General features: G+C 38.7%; 1 protein-coding gene across 4 annotated transcripts in view; it reads left to right on the top strand.

The window, feature by feature from the left end:
- Positions 1–21,927, top strand: part of VCAN (versican) — a 110,870-nt gene that overhangs the window by 55,831 nt on the left and 33,112 nt on the right. For 2 of the 4 annotated variants that reach the window (XM_032335813.1, XM_032335814.1), the window contains 2 exons: positions 12,305–17,530; positions 20,841–20,954. In XM_032335813.1, the coding sequence (XP_032191704.1) occupies positions 12,305–17,530; positions 20,841–20,954 (5,340 nt within the window). The remainder of the gene's footprint in view (positions 1–12,304; positions 17,531–20,840; positions 20,955–21,927) is intronic. The other 2 variants (XM_032335815.1, XM_032335816.1) reach the window with 1 other exon arrangement.

The raw sequence follows: 21,927 nt of genomic DNA, 5'->3' as shown, positions 1-21,927 counted from the left end.
AACTTAGGAGTTCTCAAAACTACTACGGAGGTGGGACATTATCTAAAGACAAATTCCACTTAGCTGTCACTGGCAATGAACTCAGGGAAAGGCACACACTGTCTTCCAGCAGAGCACGGTCAAGCAAGATTTATCTTTAGTTAAAGCTACAGCATTCCTAGTCCTTTGACAGATATTAAAAGAGACACAAAATAAACATAAACCATAGGCTCTGCTCCCAAGGACTTTAAACGCATTCTGGGAAGCCAGCATTAACACAATCAGGTATAATTACAGTACAGAAAAATACAGTTACACACTAGGTAACGTGATACCAACTATAAATGGCAGTTGAGATCCGCGAAGGAAGTAATCAATGAAGACAGGAAGCCAGAGACTATTTTATGAGAAGGGAGAAACTTCAGCTAGTCCTTGTTGGAGAGGAAGATCAAAAACAAATGACTGGAAGCCAGTTATTAGCCAGCCTCTTGCTGCCCAGCAGAGACTCATCAGTGGAGCTAAGGAGCCACAAGCATAATCAGGCTTTTTTCTAAATCACACTTGGATGACAGAGGGGCACGGCCCACTCCAGAAGATGAATGCCTTCTTAGTGTTCACCTAGAAACCTGTGCAGGTGGGTGAACACCAAATATTCAGCCAACTTCTTCAGGAGGGAATGCTCTCATAAGACTTTCCTGTGTTTCAGTGATTCGTGCTTTTTGACAAATACAGCATCTCCTGTAGGTTAAGTATGTTTAACTTTTCAAAATATATTCCCATGAAGTATCATGGTTCAGAGTTACACTTATAACTTGTAAAGTTAAATGGCATGGAACTGCTTTTTAAAGAGTGGGCTGTGTACTCTAAAAGGTGAGCTAAAGGTTTACGCTATCTTAATTCAGTAGTATTACAGAAGCAAGGGCTAGAAGTTGGCGAGTCTGGAGTCAGTCTCTCCTTGGCTTATCTGCAGTGTGGACCCAGAAGTTTCTTAGGTTCACCGTCAGAATTTTTTTGCCAGTAAATTAGACCTAATGGCTATTACTGTGTAGAAGGAATGTTTCCTAAACTTTGACACATACTCTTTTTTCCAAATCGCAGGGACCATGAAACAAGATGATCACGCGTGTATATGTACACACACATACATGTATACACACCTATACACAAAATACACAGATAGATGTTTTCTCATTTATTCAACAAGTAGTCAAGTAATGACCACACATAAGATTCTCCACTAGAACTAGATTCTTGAAGCCCATTCTGTGATTCTCTGAATGAATGTGGATGGGTGGTCAGTTCGCCCCATAAAATCGATGGCAGAGGTAGTTGACGTCCTGGAAGGAGCCTTTGGAAACAGGCCTGAGTTCATTGTCAGCATTGTGATTTCCATCTGTTTGGTCTTAAAGATTGCTTTATCTCAGGAGGTCTCAGTTGTTATAACATTTAAAATGTATAATAATACCACAAACTCACCAGGTTTCTTAGAGGAGGAAGAGATCTCTTCGAGGGCTTGTCGGTCACTGTGGTAGGCACATCACACAAATATTCCTGAGACAACAAAGCACTCCGTGTAGTGCCCGGCACATGGGGACTACGGAGTACAAATTAATCCCCTCTCTGTGTTAGCAGTTATTTTATTCTGGACTTCTATGTGTAGGGACACTTACAGATTGTTTTGTACTGGAAAAAGGTAAAAAAAATTAAATTATCTTAAAAATTTCAGATTTCCATTCATAGGGAGCCAAATATAACTTACTGTAGTATTCCTGTGACTGTAAGAGCTTGTTAAAATTTTAATCCTCTATGAATTGTGTTTGTCTAGGGTGATGCCATTTTGGGTGCAAATCAGAGGCAGCTGCAACCCTTATTTAAAATTTAAATGTAGTATTGATTCTACAGCACCTATATGTAGAATTTATTAGCTTCCTGCTATTTCTTCATGTGTGAGAGTTGGGCTTATGATTTTGATAACCACCCATTTAATTTTTTTTTCCAAAGCAAAAGATCTTTTCACAAATTCTTTATAAATTTTTTCCAGGTACTAGGCCTAGTCTCTTCTTGCATATTCATGGAATGCATGGGCATTCCCTGCTGTCTTTTTGTTGTTGTCAAGGAAACCCTCAGTTCTCTACACAGGGATTACATTCTTCTTTCTTAATAGCTCTTAGATCATTCATTTGTGCAATGAATAAAAAATGTATTCAAGGGCCCAGCCAGTGTTCAGAACATTTCTGAGGGAAGGGATGAAGCCAAGGGGAGAGACGTGCGTCGTGAAAGGAGCAAAAGGGATAAAAGAAAAGGAAAAAGAAATGCTCTCCGGTGTTTCATTTTTATGACGTAAAGCTGAAAATTGTATGTTTTTAATAAGGCATTGCCTATTTGCATCAGTTTACAGAATGTGTGACATTACACCTCAGTGAGGGAGGTCAGTCAGGTCTGAGAAGAGTTGCCTATTCAGCTGCTTCATTGGTCGAATGATTCCAAGAAGGGGGCATTGGCCAAGAGGTAGGGATTGGGGATGTGTTTTGGTGAAAACTGTTGTATATATTTTTTCATTTGTATCAAAATGCTTTGAATTGTTAACACCATAACTGAGGTGATAGAAAATGTAAAATAGTCTTTCATCCCAGAGCATCATATGAACAACTAAGAACCTGTTTTATTGTATTAAAAATGATGTTCCTTGGAGAGGTATGTGGGTGTTTAGACTTTTTGAGTACGGATCAGGAGTAAAACACCTGTCTATTGGTAAGAAGGCTGTAATTGTCATAAAAAGAATGATTCGACTCTTGGGAGGAAAATAAATTATGATAAGCCTTCTAAATACTTGTTGGAATTATTGTAATAGTGGACAAAGTATTTCTCCATAAATAATTTAAAGTGTAAGTATGAAAGGAAGACTCTCTAGAGTGAGAGGGAAAGTTTAATTATATTTCAGCATCTGTGTCTGTAAAAATTTGACCTATTGTGTCATAATATTATGTCCAGATGTGCTTGCACACGTGCATAATTGACCGGCTTCTGGTGGCTTCATCTTTTGGCTTTGTCCTGTAGTCTTCTTGGTTTCTCACAGGGTGATTTAGTTGCTTTGGCCATGTGCTGCAAAGAGTAGGTTTCTGAAGGTTTTGGTTTTCCTAGGTTGAAAAAGGAAAAGGAAATATATTAAGGTATATTTCTGTAGAGTATAACGGAATATACTATAGTTACCATTTTTCACTATGCTGCACACTCACCTTACTCTGCTCTGTAGGGAAGCCATTGTACTGTCTGCGGATGAAACATTCTCTTCCCATCTCTTCACACTCACTTCCAGGAAATAATTGGAGGTGTTGAAGTAAAGTCATTCAGTCAAGCTATTGTGCGGCTGGAGAAAAGAAGATAATGCAATCTATTGCTTAACAGGGAAGGCAACTTGAAATAATTAGTAAGCAAAAGCATATAATAAAGACTATTTGCTTGTCTTAGTAAAAAGAGAAAACTGGACATGATACAAAATAAATTAATAGAAAAAGCATCTTTAGATTTTGCTTCACAGGAAACTCTGGGCACTCATTCCCTTACTGAGCAACCACTCTGCTTGCCTGGGAGGGCCCAGAGCTACATTAACCAGGCACCAGGCAGCTAACCAAAAGTGACGCCATTCTAAGCACGGGGGTTTGAGAAACACCAGGAAATGGCCCAGTGCATAAATATTGCCAACACCACCTCTCAACCCTTGCTGACTATTAGAATGACCCAGGAGCCTCTAAGTAAAAATGCCCATGTCCCCATCCCTCATCAGACAACTTGAATTTGGATTTCTAGTGGGAGGGCTCAGACATTTGTACTTTTGGTGAGTTTCTTTTCTTAAATTTCCTTCATTTATTTTTCATTACTAGATATCTGTATTTTTAAAAGCGTGATTTTGATACACAGTGAGTGTTGAGCATCAGTAAAGTAAAGGCTTTCTGACCTGCAGACAGTTGGCTGAAGTAGGCAGTCCTGCAGAAGGGGATGCTTTAAGCTTCTGCCAGTTAAGCTATACTTGACCAGTTTTAAGGAGAAAAAGAAATATGTCTGATTCAGTCTCCTTTGAGTGAAATGGTGTTCTTTGATCACGTTTTGGGAAAGGTAGATTTTGTCATAAGTGTTAAAATGAATGTTGGCATCTTTAAGTAAGGAAGAAAACAGAATCAAATGTCATTAAAATATATATGTGGGTTTTTTTTTCCAATTTTTTAAAAAAATTTTATTTATTTGACAGATAGAGAAAGATCACAAGTAGGTAGAGAGGCAGGCAGAGAGAGAGGAAGGGAAGCAGGCTTCCTGCTGAGTAGAGAGCCTGATGCTGGGCTCGATCCCAGGACTCTGGGCTCATGACCTGAGCCAAAGGCAGAGGCTTTAACCCACTGAGCCACCAGGTGCCCCTAAAATACATGTTTTTTTTAAAAAAAGTTTCCAGCAGGGACGCCTGGGTGGCTCAGTTGGTTAAGGGGCTGCCTTAGGCTCAGGTCATGATCCCAGCATCTTGGGATGGAGTCCCACATTGGGCTCCTTGCTCAGTGGGGAGCCTGCTTCTCCCTCTGCCTCTGCCTGCCACTCTGTCTGCCTGTGCTCACTCTCTCTGACAAATAAATAAATAAAATTAAAAAAAAAGTTTCCTGAATAATTGTAATTGAATTAGAAGTAATGGTAAGGGGTGGAAAATACATCTTGAATTACCCAGACTGCATACCTCACTTTGCTGTATCCATGTTACCTTCTCTATATCAACATGGAAACTATAAGAAAATACATATGGTTATGGCTTAGGGATTCTTTTTTATTTTTTAAGATTTTATTTTCTTCTTATTATTATTTATTTATGGGAGGGGGAGCAGGCTCCCCACTGAGCAGAGAGCCCAGAACCCTGGGATCATGACCCGAGCCAAAAGCAGGAGCTTTAACCCACTGAGCCACCCAGGTGCCCTTGTCTTAGGGATTCTTTTGACTCTACTACCGAAGTGACTTTGTTCATTATATATTTACATTAAGAAAAATGGTGATTACCACGCTGATATAAGCCTATATGGAATACTGGATTTGGAAAGAAGGTGAATGATTAAAAAAAAATTTTTTTTTTTTTTGAAACCCTGTCTTCCCATTTAGATTATCTGGATTTTTATATACAGAAGAGTCTTTACTGTTTGCATTATCAGTATGATTCTTTAGGTATCTCAGAATTCGATCTGCTACTGCAATCAAAGGACAGCAATTTCTTCAGCCCAAAATTCACATCTTTCAAAGGAAGTATCAAACTGTAATAGAATGTTAACGTTTTCCTTCTTGATGATAAAAAACTGAGCAGACATTCTGCCAACAAAATTCTCAAAGAGGGGTTGAGTGGCAAGAGTATGAAGGTCATTCATGTTTAATGGATCTCTCCATGCAATTTAATTACAGAATACAGAATTTAGAATGGACAGTGAGACAAAAATACAAACACAGCTAAGGAATCTATACATAAGAAATGATATGACCTAAGTCCTGTGGCATACAAATCAAAGATAAAACCAGTTTGGGCTGAGGAGTTTTAGAGAAGATGTCCTAGAGAACCGAGGGCTTAAGCTGGATCATTTATAAATGCAAGGTCAAGTTCAAAGGAGGATTTAGAAGCATTCCAAGTTGGGGGTCGGAGGGCTCTTCTTGAACAGAAGTTGGGCCAGGAATGAGGAGTATAATAAGATGGGGACATGGAGTTGCTGGGCTCCAAGGCAGCACAGAATTCTAACAGAGAACTGAAGGAAGAGGATAAATATGGGACATATTTATCATGGGACCGTTCAAATGCCCTGTTGAAGAAGTCAGATAGAAGAGGTGAGCAGAAGCTGCTATTGACTATTAAAGAAAGGAGTAACATAATTAAAAATAAAATGGTGTCTGGTAAAGTTTACCTTACCAGTGATAATTTAGAGGTCTTAGAAAAGAAGTATAAACATATTTATGAGAGGCATTTGTTTTACTTTACTCAAAGCTTTTACTTAAATTTTACATCCTTGATTCTGACCAAAGCATTTTTCTGGTGTTAGGATATTTGGTATCTATCTATCTATCTATCTATCATATGTCAAAGACTTTCACAATGTTGGAGAAGTAAAGTGAAAAGGATAATAAATATACTGCCTATGGTTGGTTCTTATTGTTATATTTTTAAGCAACTTTGAAACCTAAATAACCTGGCTTACTTCTCTTTCATATAGTTCTTGATCTTGTCTCATTGTTCAGAAATGCTTGAAGGTCCCAAACTTACTTGATTGTTCTCCAGGAAAGCCCGTGCTCTTTAAATATTGGAAGTTGCAAACTCCCCTAGGGTTTTTCTGTAAGTAAGAAGAGCTCACACTTGGTGATGTCTCTTTGAGCACACTTAGACCAGATGACTCTATCTAAACACATTCTTTCCGCTTGAAGGAATAGCATTATTAGGGGATTATCTCAAGTTGGGGAAAAGAGATGATTTTTATCATCCTCATAATATGTCTGCCTCTTTAAAGTGAGGTCATCAGAAATGCTTATGTTGTTTATACACATGTTTTACTCTTTGTGGGTGTAAAATTCATGAATTAAAAAATATCAAGCTCCCACTCAGCAGGAGTAGGCTGCCAGTCTACGGTAACATGCTTGGGAGATGCACCAAATGAACCTCAGCTAGCAGAGTTAATAGGGAGGTATGGGTCACAGAGTCCAGTGCTGGTCTCCCAACGTTCAGATTAGTCTCTCTTATCTCTGAGGAGATTGAGTATTGAAGTAAATATCTCTTGATTTTCAGTTATTGAGGTAATTAAGGGTTCAAACATATCTGAAGAGATTTGGGGAGGGTGTTTATACCTCAGTTACCAACCTCAATTTTTGTAGCATATTGAGTCAGCACCATTTTTAGTGTCTCAAATTTTGAGACTACTGGGGGATTTAGGATATATGAAACAATCTGATTGAAATTTCTATTAGCTGGAAGCACCTGGGTGGCTCAGACAATTAAGCATCTGATTGCGGCTCAGGTCATAATCCCAGGGTCCCCGGATCAAGCCCCATGTTGGGCTCCCTGCTCATCTGGGAGCCTGCTTCTCCTTCTCCCTCTGCCCCTCCCCCTGCTTGTGCTCACTTTCTGTTTCTCTAAAATAAATAAAATCTTTAAAAAAAGAAATTTACATTAGGTGATTTTCTTTGCTTCCTGAGCTGCCAGCATTGTATTTTAAATTAAGAACACATCAAATATGAAGAAAGTTGAGGCGTTTTTTTTCTGTCTGGTTCTTGGACCTATAGATAAGTGTCAGAAAACATATAAACATCTTAAAGAACTTCAGACTTTCTCTATTTAAATTCTGTAAGTATTGCTCAGCCACTTCAGTATGGTTGCCTATTTTATTTTTAAAATAAGGGAACAAACTATTTTTGTTGCACATTAAAATGAAATCCATTTTACTAAAGAAATGTGATCCTACTATATCTCTGCTGAGTAAATTGGTATATAGTTATATTTAATTAAAAGCTCTTAAACTTAAATTGTAAAATTCCCCGAAGAGAATGTGAACCTTAGCCAGCTGCCTATGCATCTTAGCAACAATGTTTTGTGTCCACTAACAGCATGACTGGAAGATTGTGCTATGTCCACAAAATTCTGCCACGAAGTACTTAAAAATACTTGGTGAATAATTTGAGGCCAGCTAGCAATTAAGTGTTTGTGAAATGCCATTAAAAATTCTATTAACTGTGAAACTAGTATATTCAAGTCAAGCTGTTAAAATACATTTGTATAAACATAGAACAGATTATACATACACTGTGTAGAGTTCTGTGGTTTGACTCTTGAAATCCAAATAAAAGTTATATTATCCTTAGAATAAAATTCTAAAATAGAGAGTCTTTTATAAGGACTTGTTCATCTAAGAGCTGGGAATGTTAATTACTCCATTAGGTTGCACTGTTAATAGGAACTAGAGCAGATCATGATTTTGGAGTAAGATACCTGCTTTTACAATGCACAGGTGTCTCCCCACCACAACCTACAAAGAAACTTATATGGTTTGCAATCATGATAGTACTTATAACTGTCTAATAACATGGGTGGTGGGTGATGGTAGTAACAAGAAAGAGGGATGAAGAAATAATTTTAAAGACTGAATAATAAAAAGGAGCAAAGGGGAATCTGGGTGAGATGTCCGGTAGCCATAACAGGAATGTAGGATGATGGCAAAGAACTCGCGCATCCATGCTGGGTAGATTTCAGAGCTCCACACCCCCTGTGAGATTTTTAAAGTATGGGAACACATTAGCCACACTGACAGAATAAAATGTAGATTGATCTGTAGAGAATCTGTTGGTGGGAAAAAAATATGTTTAAAGCCCTAGAAAATGAACATTTCCCTCACCCTCAAAACAATATTAAGAAATCTGATGAAAGCATTTGGAAACTGACACAACTTACTTAAACAATGAATATTAATCACTTAGTTGTGAGACTGTGGAAAAAGGAAACAAAATAATTTCAACTGTTATTTTGTATCGGTTTTATTTAAGAATTCCCCTCTAGTAGATCAAATGAGCACATGTTAAAATCTCTCTCTTCTTCTCAGTCACTGTTTAGTGTAATGTGCTGATAGTTCTTTGGTGGTCACCAGCTTCATGGTATAATGAGAAGCAAAAGACAAAACAGTTTAAGATGTTTCTGTGTTTTCTACTATTCTGAGCGTAAGTCAGATCAGACACTTGGGAGGCAGGTGCAAGAAGGAATCCTAGGTTAAATGTAATGATTGGTACATTTGCAATATGTACACCCCCAAATTTTCCTTTTCAAATTAAGAGAAACGAGTGTAGTAAGGCCATTTTTTTAACCTCTTGGAAAGAGCGTTTGTTTGAAAAAGAGAAAGAGGCAGGCAGGCAGACAAACAGACTTGGAAGATATTCTTGGAGGTTCTAGGTCTCTACAGAGTTTCAAGCATCTGCAATACAGTCTGACACATAATAGGTAGTACATTTTATGCAGTCAGTTGTCCTCTGGGAAGATAATACAGTTGGGTGGCGTGCGTGGTTGTGATAGTGAATTTAATTTTATGTGCAAAAACCAAGATGCAAAGGCCAACTCTGCTATGTTTGTATTGCTGTGATAGAAATATTGTGATATTTACTTAGGTTAGAAAATTGAATATATTGCATCTAACAGTTGAATCTTTGAGTAAAATATTCTGATATGATGGTCTGAAGTGCTAAGGGAGGTCCCCATAGATTCATGTGCAATACGAAATGTGGAAGTTCATTATCTAAGTGGAAACTGGACTAAAACAGTGTTACATTTTGTTCATTGGAACTAAAATTAGAAAAATATAAAGTAAATGCCAGGGTGTTTTATTAATTGAATTAAGTAGATTTAATAAGAATTGATAGTCAATGAAATTAGGATATAAATTGCTGATTTACAATTATAGTTCTTCTTTGTTTTCTATTCTAGGGGAAAAAAACATTTTATTTTAACTTATTCATTCCTTTGTAAAACACTTAAGTGAACATCATGACATGTCAGTTCCTTTGACACGCTGAGAGTTAATGCAGTGACATATTTTAGTGTCTCTGTCTCTCTCTCTCTCTTTCTCTCTCTGCTTTTCTTTACCCCACTTATTTTTAGAGCTACCACCATCCTTCACTGATGGGACCTCCATTTTTACTCACTAAGAAGGTGATGGGATATGTTTAAGTCGGTTTTTCTTTTTTTACTAATTTTTAAAGTAAGGAATTTATTTAGAACCCTATAAAAACCTATGCAGGCGATGAGTATTATTTACCCTGTTCCTGGCCTAGGAGTTTATAAATAAACACTATCAAACAGTCATTTCCTTATTTATCCTATGTTTGTTTGGAGAAGCTTGGCTGAATGGTTAGTGTTACCTTCATTATTTATAAAACAGTAAAAAATGTGGTGGGGATTCTTTCTATGCTTGACACAGACCTGTGTTTCTTATTTAAAATTCTTTCCATATTTAAATGAAAGATTCTGTGTGAATTTAGTGTCCATGCATGTGATACTTCTTGATGTGAATCCTAGTTTTATTTCCACCTCATGAAACCTAATGCAAAAGGTTGAATGTAAAATGAGAATATTAGCAGTTGAAGATAGGCATACTTTTGAAGCTCCAGTTAGATGCTATAAAGTTGTACAAAATAGTTTTCCTGAGTCTGGCTTACCTTGAGTATGTTAAAATGGTATTAGCAATGAGAGACTACTTAATTTGGTGATTAGATAAAATTGCTGATATGATATTTGAAAAGATTCATTTGTACAAAGGTGTTTAAAATGTATTCTCATATACATATATGTACATATGCATATATAATCACTTTTTTCATAGAGAAGCAGTGGGCTTCATTGCAAGCACTATTAAGAGATGTTATCTGAAGATTTAAAAAGTGTCCTCTTCTAAAACATACACACCATGAGACACTGCAAGAGCACAATAACAACTTCGGTGATGTAATATTGAACAAACTTATGCTTCTAATTATATTTTCTGAAAAAAGTAAGGCATTTAGTCATGTTCTTGTTTGGCAATTAGGAGTTGCTGCAGCATCTGTGGCAGAAATCATTTGTCTTCATTTTATATTTTCATAATATGCTAGAGTTATGTGTTGATCTCATTTTTCTTATGGTAGAAGAATTTTTTATTCATTTGAATACCCATGAGCCTTTGTTTCCGTAGTTGAAAGGCAGAATGTCTGAGGTAGAATGAGAGGGAGATTTGGTTATAGGACATATGGTTAGGGTAAGAATAACCCAGCCTTATACAAGTGCTATTTTATGGAGATTGCGCAGTGAAGATGTGATGGGATACAGAGAAGAGTTTTGTTTTGTTTTGTTTTGTTTTGCTTTTAGTAGGGTGAAAGGGATAAACCGTAGTTAAAAACATAGAGGAGCTTCTTAGAGTTTTTATTGGTAGTTCCTGTACTTCTGAATTTATTTTGATGCATGAGGAATACAAGCAAGACCCGTTTTTTCTCGTCTAACTTTTTCAGTAAATGATTGATGTTGATCTTTTCATACATGGAAAGAAGTGGCTTCTTGCTCCAGGAACAATCTTCCTACCAAAGGGCGACAGGGCTGGCTCCGTCATAATTATTCTTTCTGTAAGCTTCTCGGTTTCACCTGAGTGTATGTGGCATGAATTGGGGCTCGGCTGAAAATTAATTCTGCAACAGTATTCCTGGGGTGGGAGAGTGAGATACTGTGCAGTCCTCCATGCTGCTCTCTGTCTTCTCACGGGCCCTTGCACGCACAGGTACCTTTTCGCACTCCCGTGACACTGGGACGAGGACAGTTGCACTGGCAGAAATCTTTCCTAGGACAACTGAATTACACTTTGATAAAAGTGATGGCCCAGAATTTCCTCCTTCCTGGTGCCCAGACAAGGCATTAGGCTGGTGTATTTCTGGAAGCACAAGAGTCCATTGAGCTTAGTGGTTGGTACCTTATAGCAATTTACAATTTACAAGAGAGTGTTCTCAGGATATGTGTTATTTAAAGTGTGCTAGTTCAGATGTTTAGATGTGACTCCTGAACTTCCCTTGGAGAAATGTTAATAAAAAAAACTGTAACTGACCCAATCCAGATCACCTCTCATGAAGGACAAAGGTGTGAAGTGTGGTGGGCCCTTCCTTCCTTCTTGGTGTTCTCAGTGAGCTCTCCCTGCGTGGAGCCTTTATGTATGGCCTCCTGCCCGTGTGTCTGGCCCATGGCTACAGCGTTTGCAGCTAAATTTTGTCTCACTGTTACACTGGGGAGGGGCTGTGGTTGCACTGTGAAAGATCTGTAAAGAAACCTCTCTTTTACTTTCCTGAAACCAGTCTTCTCTAGGACAGATTATGGCAAGAGAAGGAATCTCTTCTCATTTCCTTATCGAATTGAGGGTGTCTCAAACTCCCCCTACATAAAACAATAATCGCTTACTTTTTCTGTATGATTTGGTGAAATGGTCTTAATTTTTCTTTTTTTTTTCAGTTCACATGAATTCCCACATTTCACAATTACAATGTATATATGTGACTCCTTGTTTCATTTTAAGGGCCTTGCTTTGTTAAACATGTTGAAGAGTTCTCATAACCTGTTCCTATAATCTTATATTGGGTTTATTTTTCCGATTGTTAATGTGAATCCACAGATTTGGAGACTGAGAACCACGTGTAGAAGGGTAGTTGCACTCTATGTGAAAAGATTCGAATTCTTCTTTGTGTGCATGATCAGCCAGCCTTGCTGTCGATTTCTTCTGTCGTACACTGCCAAATCTTCTATTCAAGTATTGTGAAAACTCTTTGTTTTTTTCAGGTCGAATGAGTGATTTGAGTGTAAGTGGTCATCCAATAGATTCAGAATCTAAAGAAGATGAACCTTGTAGTGAAGAAACAGATCCAGAGCACGAGCTAATTGCTGAAATTTTACCCGAGTTTATTGAAATAGATTTGTACCACAGTGAAGAAGACGAAGAGGAAGACGAAGAGTGTGCAAACGCTACGGACGTCACGACCACCCCATCAGTGCAGTACATTAACGGGAAGCAGCTAGTTACCACCGTGCCCAAGGACCCAGAAGCAGCAGAAGCTAGGCGTGGCCAGTTTGAGAGTGTTGCACCTTCTCAAAATTTTTCAGACAGCGGTGAGAGTGAAACACATCTGTTTGTGATCACCGAGACTGGATTGTCTACTGCCGTGCAGCCTAATGAATCGAAAGAAACAACTGAGTCATTTGAACTTACATGGAAGCCCGAGACTTACCCTGAAACACCCGAACATTTTTCAAGTGGTGAGCCTGATGTTTTCCCCACAGTCCCGTTCCATGAGGGAGAAGCCACAGAGGGGCCAGAATCAGTCACAGAGAGAGGGTCTCAACTTGATAATCTGGTTCATGAACATATGAAACCTGTAACTCTGTTTTCTGAAGAGTCTTCAGGAGATGCTGCCATTGACCAAGAATCTCAAAAAATCTTTTCGAGGGCTACTGAAGGAACATTTGATGAAGAGGCCGACAAAAGTACTTCTATCGCATATACTCCAAGTATAGTTCCAAGTTCTGTGTCAGCAGATGTTTCAGAGGAAGTATCAGTTGCCTTCACAGGAAATGCCTTCCCTGATGGCCCATTGTCCACTGTAGAAAGCTGGGTAGAAACAACCCCTAGAGAAAATGTAGAGCTCTCAGGAAGTCCTTCAATTCCATTTCCAGAAGGCTCTGGAGAAGCCGAAGAAGATAAAAAGAAAATGTTCACTTTGACAACTGATTTATCACAGAGAAATACTACGGATACACTGGTTACTTTAGACACTAGCAAGATCATGATCACAGAAGGTCTTTTTGATATTTCTGCAACAACCTTTTACTCCGTTTCTCAACAACCTTCTGCAGAAGTAGCACCTACCAAATTTGGAGGGGAAGCAGACACTTCTGAGTGGGTCTTCAGTACATCTCTTGAAGGAAAGAAAAGGAAAGATGAGGAGGAAACCGCAGGTATAGCTTCTACAGTTCAGGTATATTCATCAACACCAAGATCGGATCAATTGATTTTACCTTCTGAATTAGAAAGCTCAAGTGAACCAACATCTAGTGATTCAGCGTCTGCTACCAGGAACAGTTTTATGTTCTCGACAAATCCCACAGAGTCTGAAAATGAAATGATAAATTCTACTCTTGTCTTTACAGAATCAAATGTTTTAGACAGTCTGGGGGCACAGACTGCTAAGCCCAGCAGTAGCAGTCAACCTGAGGTTCAGGAGGGGCTATCCACTATTCCAGGGAGCCCCGCCTCTCTCTCTATGGAGCCAGGCTCTGGAGAAGCTGCTGCTGACCCAGAAACAGTCACTGTGTCTTCATTTTCATTAAATTTAGAGTCTGAAAGTCCAACCAGGAAGGAAGCAGCTGGCACTTTGTCTCCCCATGTGGAAACTATATTCCCTTTTGAGCCAACAGGATTAGTTTTGAGTACTATAATGGACAGAGAGGTTGCTGAAATTGTAAGCCAAACATCCAAAGAAATCTTGATTTCAGAAGTCTCAGGAGAACAAAATCCTGGGCCAGGATTAAAGGGCTTTTCTACAGATTTTCCTTTGGAAGAAGATTTCAGTGGTGACTTTAGAGAGTACTCAACAGTAACTTATCCCATAGCAAAAGAAGGAACGGTAATGATGGAAAGCTCTGGAGATGCAGCATTTCAGGATACCCAGATTTCATCATCTGTAATACCTGCTTCAGATCACACCAACCACAGAGCTGACTCAGAAGGACTGAGGAGTACCTCGGTCAGCACTTCCACCTTCCCTTGGGAAGAGTTCACAGCCTCAGCTGAGGGCTCAGGGGAGCAGCTGGTCTCAGTAAGCAGCTCTGTGGACCAAGTGTTTCCTAGTGCTGTAGGGAATGTTTCTGGTACAGACTCCCCATTCGTTGACCAAGGATTGGGAGAAGAAGATGCTATTAATGAAGCTAATGAAAGGACCACGATTTTACCAATAGCAGAAGCTGAAGGTACTGAAGCCACAACAGAAAAGGTGGAAATGACAGTCAGTGGCACAGTTTCAGTGAACTTTCCCCAGACTATGGAGCCAGCCAAATTATGGTCTATGCAAGAAGTCAACCCTGTAAGGCAAAGAATTGAAAGTGAGACAGCATCAGAGGAAAAGATTCAGGAGCCAAAGTCTTTTGAATCCCCTCAAAGTCCAGTTGCACCAGAACAAACAATGTTTGATTCACAGACATTTACTGAAACTGGACTCCGATCCACAGATTATTCTACACTAACAGTGAAGAGGACTGACAGTACTACTGAGGAAATGGAGAAGGAAGGCATTTCCTTCGCTGATTTGTCTACTCCAGATCTAGAGTTAAAGGGCTTGGAACGTTATACTGCTCTCCCTGAAGTTACTGAAAAATCCCATTTTTTCTTAGCTACTACCTCAGTGACTGAATCTGTATCAGCTGAAAGTTTAGTTACAGGTTCTCCAATCCAAAAGGAGGAAATTATAAAACCTTTTCCCAAAGTTGTGAGGCCAACAATGATAGAGTCAGATGCTGATCTTTTATTCTCCGGACTGGGATCAGGAGAAGAAGTTTTGGCTATTACAGCATCAGTGAATTTTACTGAAATGGAGCAAATCATTACCACATTCTCTCCCCAGGCTTCTCGCATGGAGAGTTTAGAAACTGGCCTCATAAGTGATAAAACAGAAGACTATGAGAAAATGGAAAATGTAGCAAATGAAGTTAGACCACCCATTTCCAAAACAGACAGCCTCTCTGAAGATGGTGAGACAACGTCCACAACCTTACTAAAAATTTTAAGTGACACCAGAACTGAAGGACCTTCTATGGCACCTCTCACTTTCTCCACAGATACTGAACATCCTCAAAATCAGACCCACGGTTGGGCGGAAGAAATCCAGACTCGTAGACCACAACCAGTGACTGAACAAGTCTCTGATGAGAATTCTTCAACAGTGGAAACAAAAGAAACACCAGTCCCTCCCTCTGATTTTCTGGCTAGAACGTATGGTCTTGAAACAGCAACAGGATTTGTTACATCAGCACCAAAACCATCTGACTTGCTTTATGAACATTCTGGAGAGGGATCTGGGGAATTGGATATGGTTGATTTAGTCCACACTTCTGGAACTACTCAGGCAAGCAGGCAAGGAAGCACCACATTTGTTTCTGATAGATCCCTGGAAAAACATCCTGAGGTTCCAAGTGCTGAAGCTGTTACTGTTGATGGATTCCCAACAGTTTCAATGTTGCTGCCTCTTCATTTAGAGCAGAATGAAAGCTCCCCTGATCCAACTAGCACACTGTCAAATACAGTGTCATATGAGAGGGCCACAGAAGATGCTGCAGATAGTTTCCAAGACCATCTCAGAGGATTTGAGGATTCCACTGTAAAACCTAACAGAAGAAAAACCACTGAAAACATCCTTATAGATCTGGACAAAGAGGACAAGGATTTAATATTGACAATCACAGAGAGTACCATTCTTGAAATTCTGCCTGAGCTGACATCAGATAAAAATACTATCATAGATATTGATCACAGTAAACCTATATATGTAGACATCCTTGGAATGCAAACGGACATAGATCCAGAGGTACTATCAGGACCACTTGGCAGTAGCGAAGAAAGCACTCAAGTTCAAGAGAAGTATGAGGCAGCTGTTAACCTTTCTTTAACTGAAGAAAACTTTGAGGGTTCTGGTGACCCTATTCTGGCTAACTACATGCAGACAACATATAATGAATCAATGCCTTCCGAAGACAGAAGCCACTTAGATCCCATGGGCTTTACCTTCACACCTGGGCTCCCTCTTCCTAGCACAGAAGCAGAATTAGATATTTTGCTTCCCACAGCAACATCCCTGCTCCTTCCTAGTACATCTGCCACAGTTAATCCAGAGATTGAAGAACCAAAAAGTGAAGCAAAAGTCCTAGATGACATCTTTGAATCAAGTACTTTGTCTGATGGTCAAGCTATTGCAGACCAAAGTGAAGTAATATCAACATTGGGCCATTTGGAGACACAGGATGAGTATGATGAAAAGAAAAATGTAGGTCCTTCTTTTCAGCCAGAATTCTCATCAGGATCTGAGGAGGCACTGATTGATCCTACACCCTACGTAAGTATTGGTACTATCCACCTTATGGCTCAGAGTTTAACAGAGGCACCCAACCTGATGGAAGGATCCAATCCTTCGGATTACACTGATACAACATCAGCAGTTTCAGCTTCTGAAAAGTTATCCTCTCAGACACCATCATCTCTTCTCACTGTCTACTTGGGCAGTGGAGCCTCTGAACACACAGAGGACCATGCAGCAAGTACTCTGCCTGGTACAGATGCTGCCACATCTCAGAAGTCTCCAGGAAGTCTGGCAGATATGGAAGTGACTTTCACATCATTGAATGAAGAGCTCCTTCATATAACCGAGCCTCCATCCTTATCTCCTGACACTGGATTAGAACCTTCAGAAGATGAAAGTCATCCTAAGTTATTGGAACAAATGGAAGCTTCTTCCACAGAACTGACTGCTGAAGAAGGAACTGAGATTCTCCAAGATTCCCAAACCCAAGCCAATATTCAACTTTCTGGAGAAATAATGACAAGCAATATTAGAACCCCTGAGCCTGGAACTATGGTCACAACTGCAGGTGAATCTAAGTTAGAAGGTGCTACACTGTGGCCACATTCTACTTCTGCTTCTGCGATTTATGGAGTTGAGGCAGATGTCATGCCTCAGCCTAGCCCACAGACTTCTGAGTGGCCCACCGTTCCTTCCTCTCTGGAAATAAACCCTGAAACCCATACAGCTTTGATCAGAGGGAAGGATCACACAGTACCAACATCAGAACAGCAAGTAACAACAAGAATTCTTGATTCCAATAATCAGGCAACAGTAAGCATTGCAGAGTTAAATACTGAGCTTCCAACACCATCATTTTCCCTTCTGGAAACTTCTAATGAAACCGGTTTCCTGATTGGCATTAATGAGGAGTCAGTGGAAGGCACAGCAGTCTATTTACCAGGTAAGGTCACAACATTGATAAATCTGTTTCCAAACTTGGAAACAGTCCCTGTTTCCTGACACATCTATGCATATAGTTTTTATTGTGATATTAAATCAGTGGAGATTGTTATATTATTCGCATAACCATGGGACAGGCCACATTACTGAGTCCATAATTAGAGGCAAAGAAAATAAGTATAGAGTATTTCTGGGCTTTATAGATATTCTTTGTATTCTTCTGGGTTTTAGAAACAACATACAATTATGAAATAGAAAAAGTGAAATTGTTAATGGTATAAAAATTCAATTTGGTTTTACCTATAACTAAAATATTGCTTTGTCATATGCCCTGTAGTTACACATCTTAGTTTAAAAACAGAGGGGGAAATCCCATTTTTAAAAATCTCTCATTGACAGGTGCTATTATGGCAATATCAAAATCTGTCAGGCCTTTAAACATTTTTGAGTGGTAAATAAGTCTAATAAACACCCACATAGTTTGTGCAATATCAGTTATCAGTTCATACTTTTGTGTAATGTCCTTGCTCCCGATAATCTGTATAATGCTTCTAGCACAGTGCCTAGCCAGGGGTGGGGACGCAGAAGGGGAAGGGGGTATATATTTGCATCCTGCCTGTCAAAAGAGGACCTTTTTTTCTTTTAACTAAATGGACAGCAAGCATGAATTTGATATTGGTTCATACAGACTCTCTTACATGATCTTCACAAAAATGCTGTGTTATTATAATCATCATCCCCATATTATTATCCCTACTTAAAAGGGTGGGATGTGGATGTTCAGAGAAGTTCTGTAATTTGTTTGGGGTTGCATAGCCACACATACCACGACATTGGTGGGATTTGGACCCAGATCAGCTCCACTCCAAAGTCATGGTCTTTTCATTGCTCTTTGCTGGTTACCAATTAATATAGTATAAAAATGAATAATTGATATTTAATTATTGATAAGCTAGATATCTTAGAATATTTACTTTGTAGAATTTATTGTCCTTTTAATCTAGCTTGATAATGCTGACAAATCTTCTTTAATGGGGTATTTTCTAATAATGTTACTTAAATAACAATGTCAGTGGAATTCACAAATAGCCCTTCCCACCTAGTGACCTAGTGAAAAAGAAAATAAATAAAAATCCATACTTCAAGGGCTGTGTTGTTGAAAATATGTTTTATTTTAATGAATATATTTTACAGCATGGCAATACTTGGAGTTATTCTTGCCATCGTTTCAATGTTATCTTTTTGCCACTAATGGTTCTCTGTTTGTTGTGCTTCAGATAGACTAAAATAATCAATCATAAAGTGCAACTTTTATAAATGACTTAGAGTATTTGGTGAATACAGTTAATTGGAGGTGGTTGATGGATTTTTGTTGTTGTTCCTGTCATTCTATATTTAGTCTGTAAATGATAACCTAGTAATCTGGCCAATATTTATTCTCTTATAATTTAGTTGAAAGTTCCTCAGGTTGATGAAATACAATACAGAAATCATGGGTAAGCCATAGAGAGTTAGGTTTGACTGATGGATGAGAAATTTGTGCCGGTAATCCATCCAGACCACAGGATTTACCTAGAATGAGAGCCTGCGTCTTCATTGCAAAGCAAATTGTGACCTTAGGCGAATTCGGTAAACAGTAGCTCACATTGGATTGCCTGGTTTCTCTCTCGTAGGTTCAGCTTTCAGAGAGTAATACAAACTGTTTAGGGAAGAACAGAATTCGTCAAAACAAAACTTTTCTCTTGATCTAAACTACTTTGGGTTCACAGAGGACCCACTCTTTTGCCAAGTCCTTGTCATAGTCTCAGCACGATGTCTGGAGTCTGTGGTGGGAAAAATGATAATACTTCACATTTGTGTGGCACGTCACAGTTTTATCAAGCACTGTCACATATGTGTCATTTTGGTTTTGCTTCGAGGGCAGCGTGTAGATGTGTTGTGGATGGTGTCCTTGACAGAGAAGCAGTGTCCTTTCAAAGGCAAAAGGCTAAAATGGCTAGGGAGATTTTGCATATTTTTAGAACTATAGGAGAAAGAGTCTTAGAAAAATTAGTGGTGTAGGTGTAAGCATCTGAATCAACCTGATTATAATGTTGAACTCAAGCATGTGAATGCCTTATCTGTCAAGTCTTTCTCATAGTCCAGAATTTACTTTACATTCAGATAGTCTGAGTTTGACTCTGTTGTGTGGAAAGGTTCAGTTACCTTCTAGAGCAGTGCCTCCTTTACTTGAATGTTCCTTAAGTTTGTGCTTCATAAGTAGATATCTTTTTTTCATGTGTAATTACTTCAGGGTTTCAGGACTGAAGATTCATGAAAATATGGTTTTTATTCCATATATAACCTATTTGTCTCAATTATTTTGTAAGACTTTCGACTCTCATCTGAATTTTTAAACATTTTGAAACAAAAGCAATTCTGAAAAATTCAAATAATAAATAGAAGCAACTCATTTAAATACAATTATCCAAGCAATACCACAGAATAATATATGTGCTTGAAGTATTGTAAAAATATTTGCCTTTAGGAAACATATCTTAAAGTGTTTCTCAGAAATTTGTGTCTCTGGCCTTTACATTTATCTTCTAGGAGTGTCGATTTTATTTGTGTTCTAATAAGAAAAACTGTAATAAAAATTGGGGGTTTCAAAAAATTGGGGGTCTCATTTTAGGTGAGATTTTTGTCTTTGGGTCTGTTTTTATACAGTAGAGCTTAATTTATGTGTTGCTTTTCTTCAAGTATAGTTTAAAGGAGTACATTTGGAACGTGTTTTTGGAAAAAGCATATTAATGTAGCAGAAGAGACTTCAGTGCACACTTTCGAAGAAAAACAGTTTCTGAGCATTAAGTGGTAAAAGGCAATAATAATTCAAATGACGATAACAAGCCAAACTGCTAAAAAGAATGCATGTTTTGTGTATCCAACCATTTCACATGAACTAACCTCGTTTAAAAGAATACATTTTCCATTCACTGTGCACATATGTGTAATCATTTTTGACTAAAATCAATTGCCATTATCATGCCGACTAAATCTGCAGTAGAATATATTAGTTGCCAGATACTGTACAAAATATTGCTTAGAAATAATGATGACTGAATCCCAGAAATGAATAGATGCAATTTGTAATGATTAGTTATAATGCCAAGAAACACTCCAGAGAGTAAAGTTAATGTTAATTTTTATGCATAGTATCTAAATTGCTATGGTAAAGCTTATATTATGGTAGCAATCAGTGGCAATTTATGCTGCAAAACATGGAAACCTGGATATGAGCCTAATTGCTTTTCTTACTTTCCTGAATATGGTAGGACCTGATCGTTGCAAAACGAACCCGTGCCTTAATGGAGGCACCTGTTACCCTACTGAAACTTCCTATGTGTGCACCTGTGTGCCGGGATTCAGTGGCGACCAGTGTGAACTTGGTAAGATGTCTTGTCTGTAAGAGTGTAATGCTTTTCCAGAAGATATATTGGGCAGAATTTATATTGCTCAAAGGATTTCAGAGAAAGCCATGTGTAAATGAATTATTTGTTAAATAACGTTAAAATCATAGAGTAATGTAAGTGGAGTCTGGGAAATGGGGACAGGTGTTTGCTGAATTTTGTTAATACACCCAAAACTCAGTGAAGCTCAGTGAGGTGAACAGTGTCTTTTTAAAGTTTCTACAGATAGGCTTTACAAATGTCTAGTTGCCTAAATAGTAAGGAACTATTTTAATCTCTTTCCCCAAATCTGCATATCAATAATCAATTTAAATACACAAAAAATTTTAGAAAGCTGTATTTAAAAATGAAGGCGTTTAGTTTTTGTGTTTTGAATTAACTTGCTCCTCTGAGGTGGGATGGGCAAGATCCTTCTCTAGTTCTCTCCAGAGGCCAGCCTAACGCACCTCTACCTGCATAAGTTTTGAGGTTGTTGTCCTCTTCATTTTGGGTTTCAAGGAGTATCATTGTCTCTTTACTAAATCAGTTCCTTTTACTCTCACTTTTATGTAGGTTTCCTTTTCTTAAAAAAAAAAAAAAAAAGCTGGTGGGACTAGACTTACACACAGCAAACAAAGGCACAGACCCCACAGATGGCAGAATACATTTAGGTGACTGCGAGTGTTCAGGCATGCCTATGTATGGGTTTGTGGGAGAAAGTCCTTGAAAGGCGGGTGGATATGGGTAGGTCTAAGAAGGTTCTGAATCCAATGTACAGACGAATTTACTTCCTACTCTAATAGAGGGATTTTTAAGACTTCAGTGGGCATCAAAATCATGGGCAGGGCTTCTACAGTACCAGTTGTTCCCATCCCCGCGCCCCAAGGTCTGATTCTGTAGGTCTGGTTGGGGGGCCACTGGGAATGTGCCTCTCTGACATTCTCAGGTGATGCTGATTCTGCTGGTCCAGGGA

The sequence above is a fragment of the Mustela erminea genome, chromosome 3 (assembly GCF_009829155.1).
Source record: "Mustela erminea isolate mMusErm1 chromosome 3, mMusErm1.Pri, whole genome shotgun sequence".
Taxonomy (NCBI): domain Eukaryota; kingdom Metazoa; phylum Chordata; class Mammalia; order Carnivora; family Mustelidae; genus Mustela; species Mustela erminea.
This window is presented reverse-complemented; position numbering and strand designations above follow the sequence as displayed.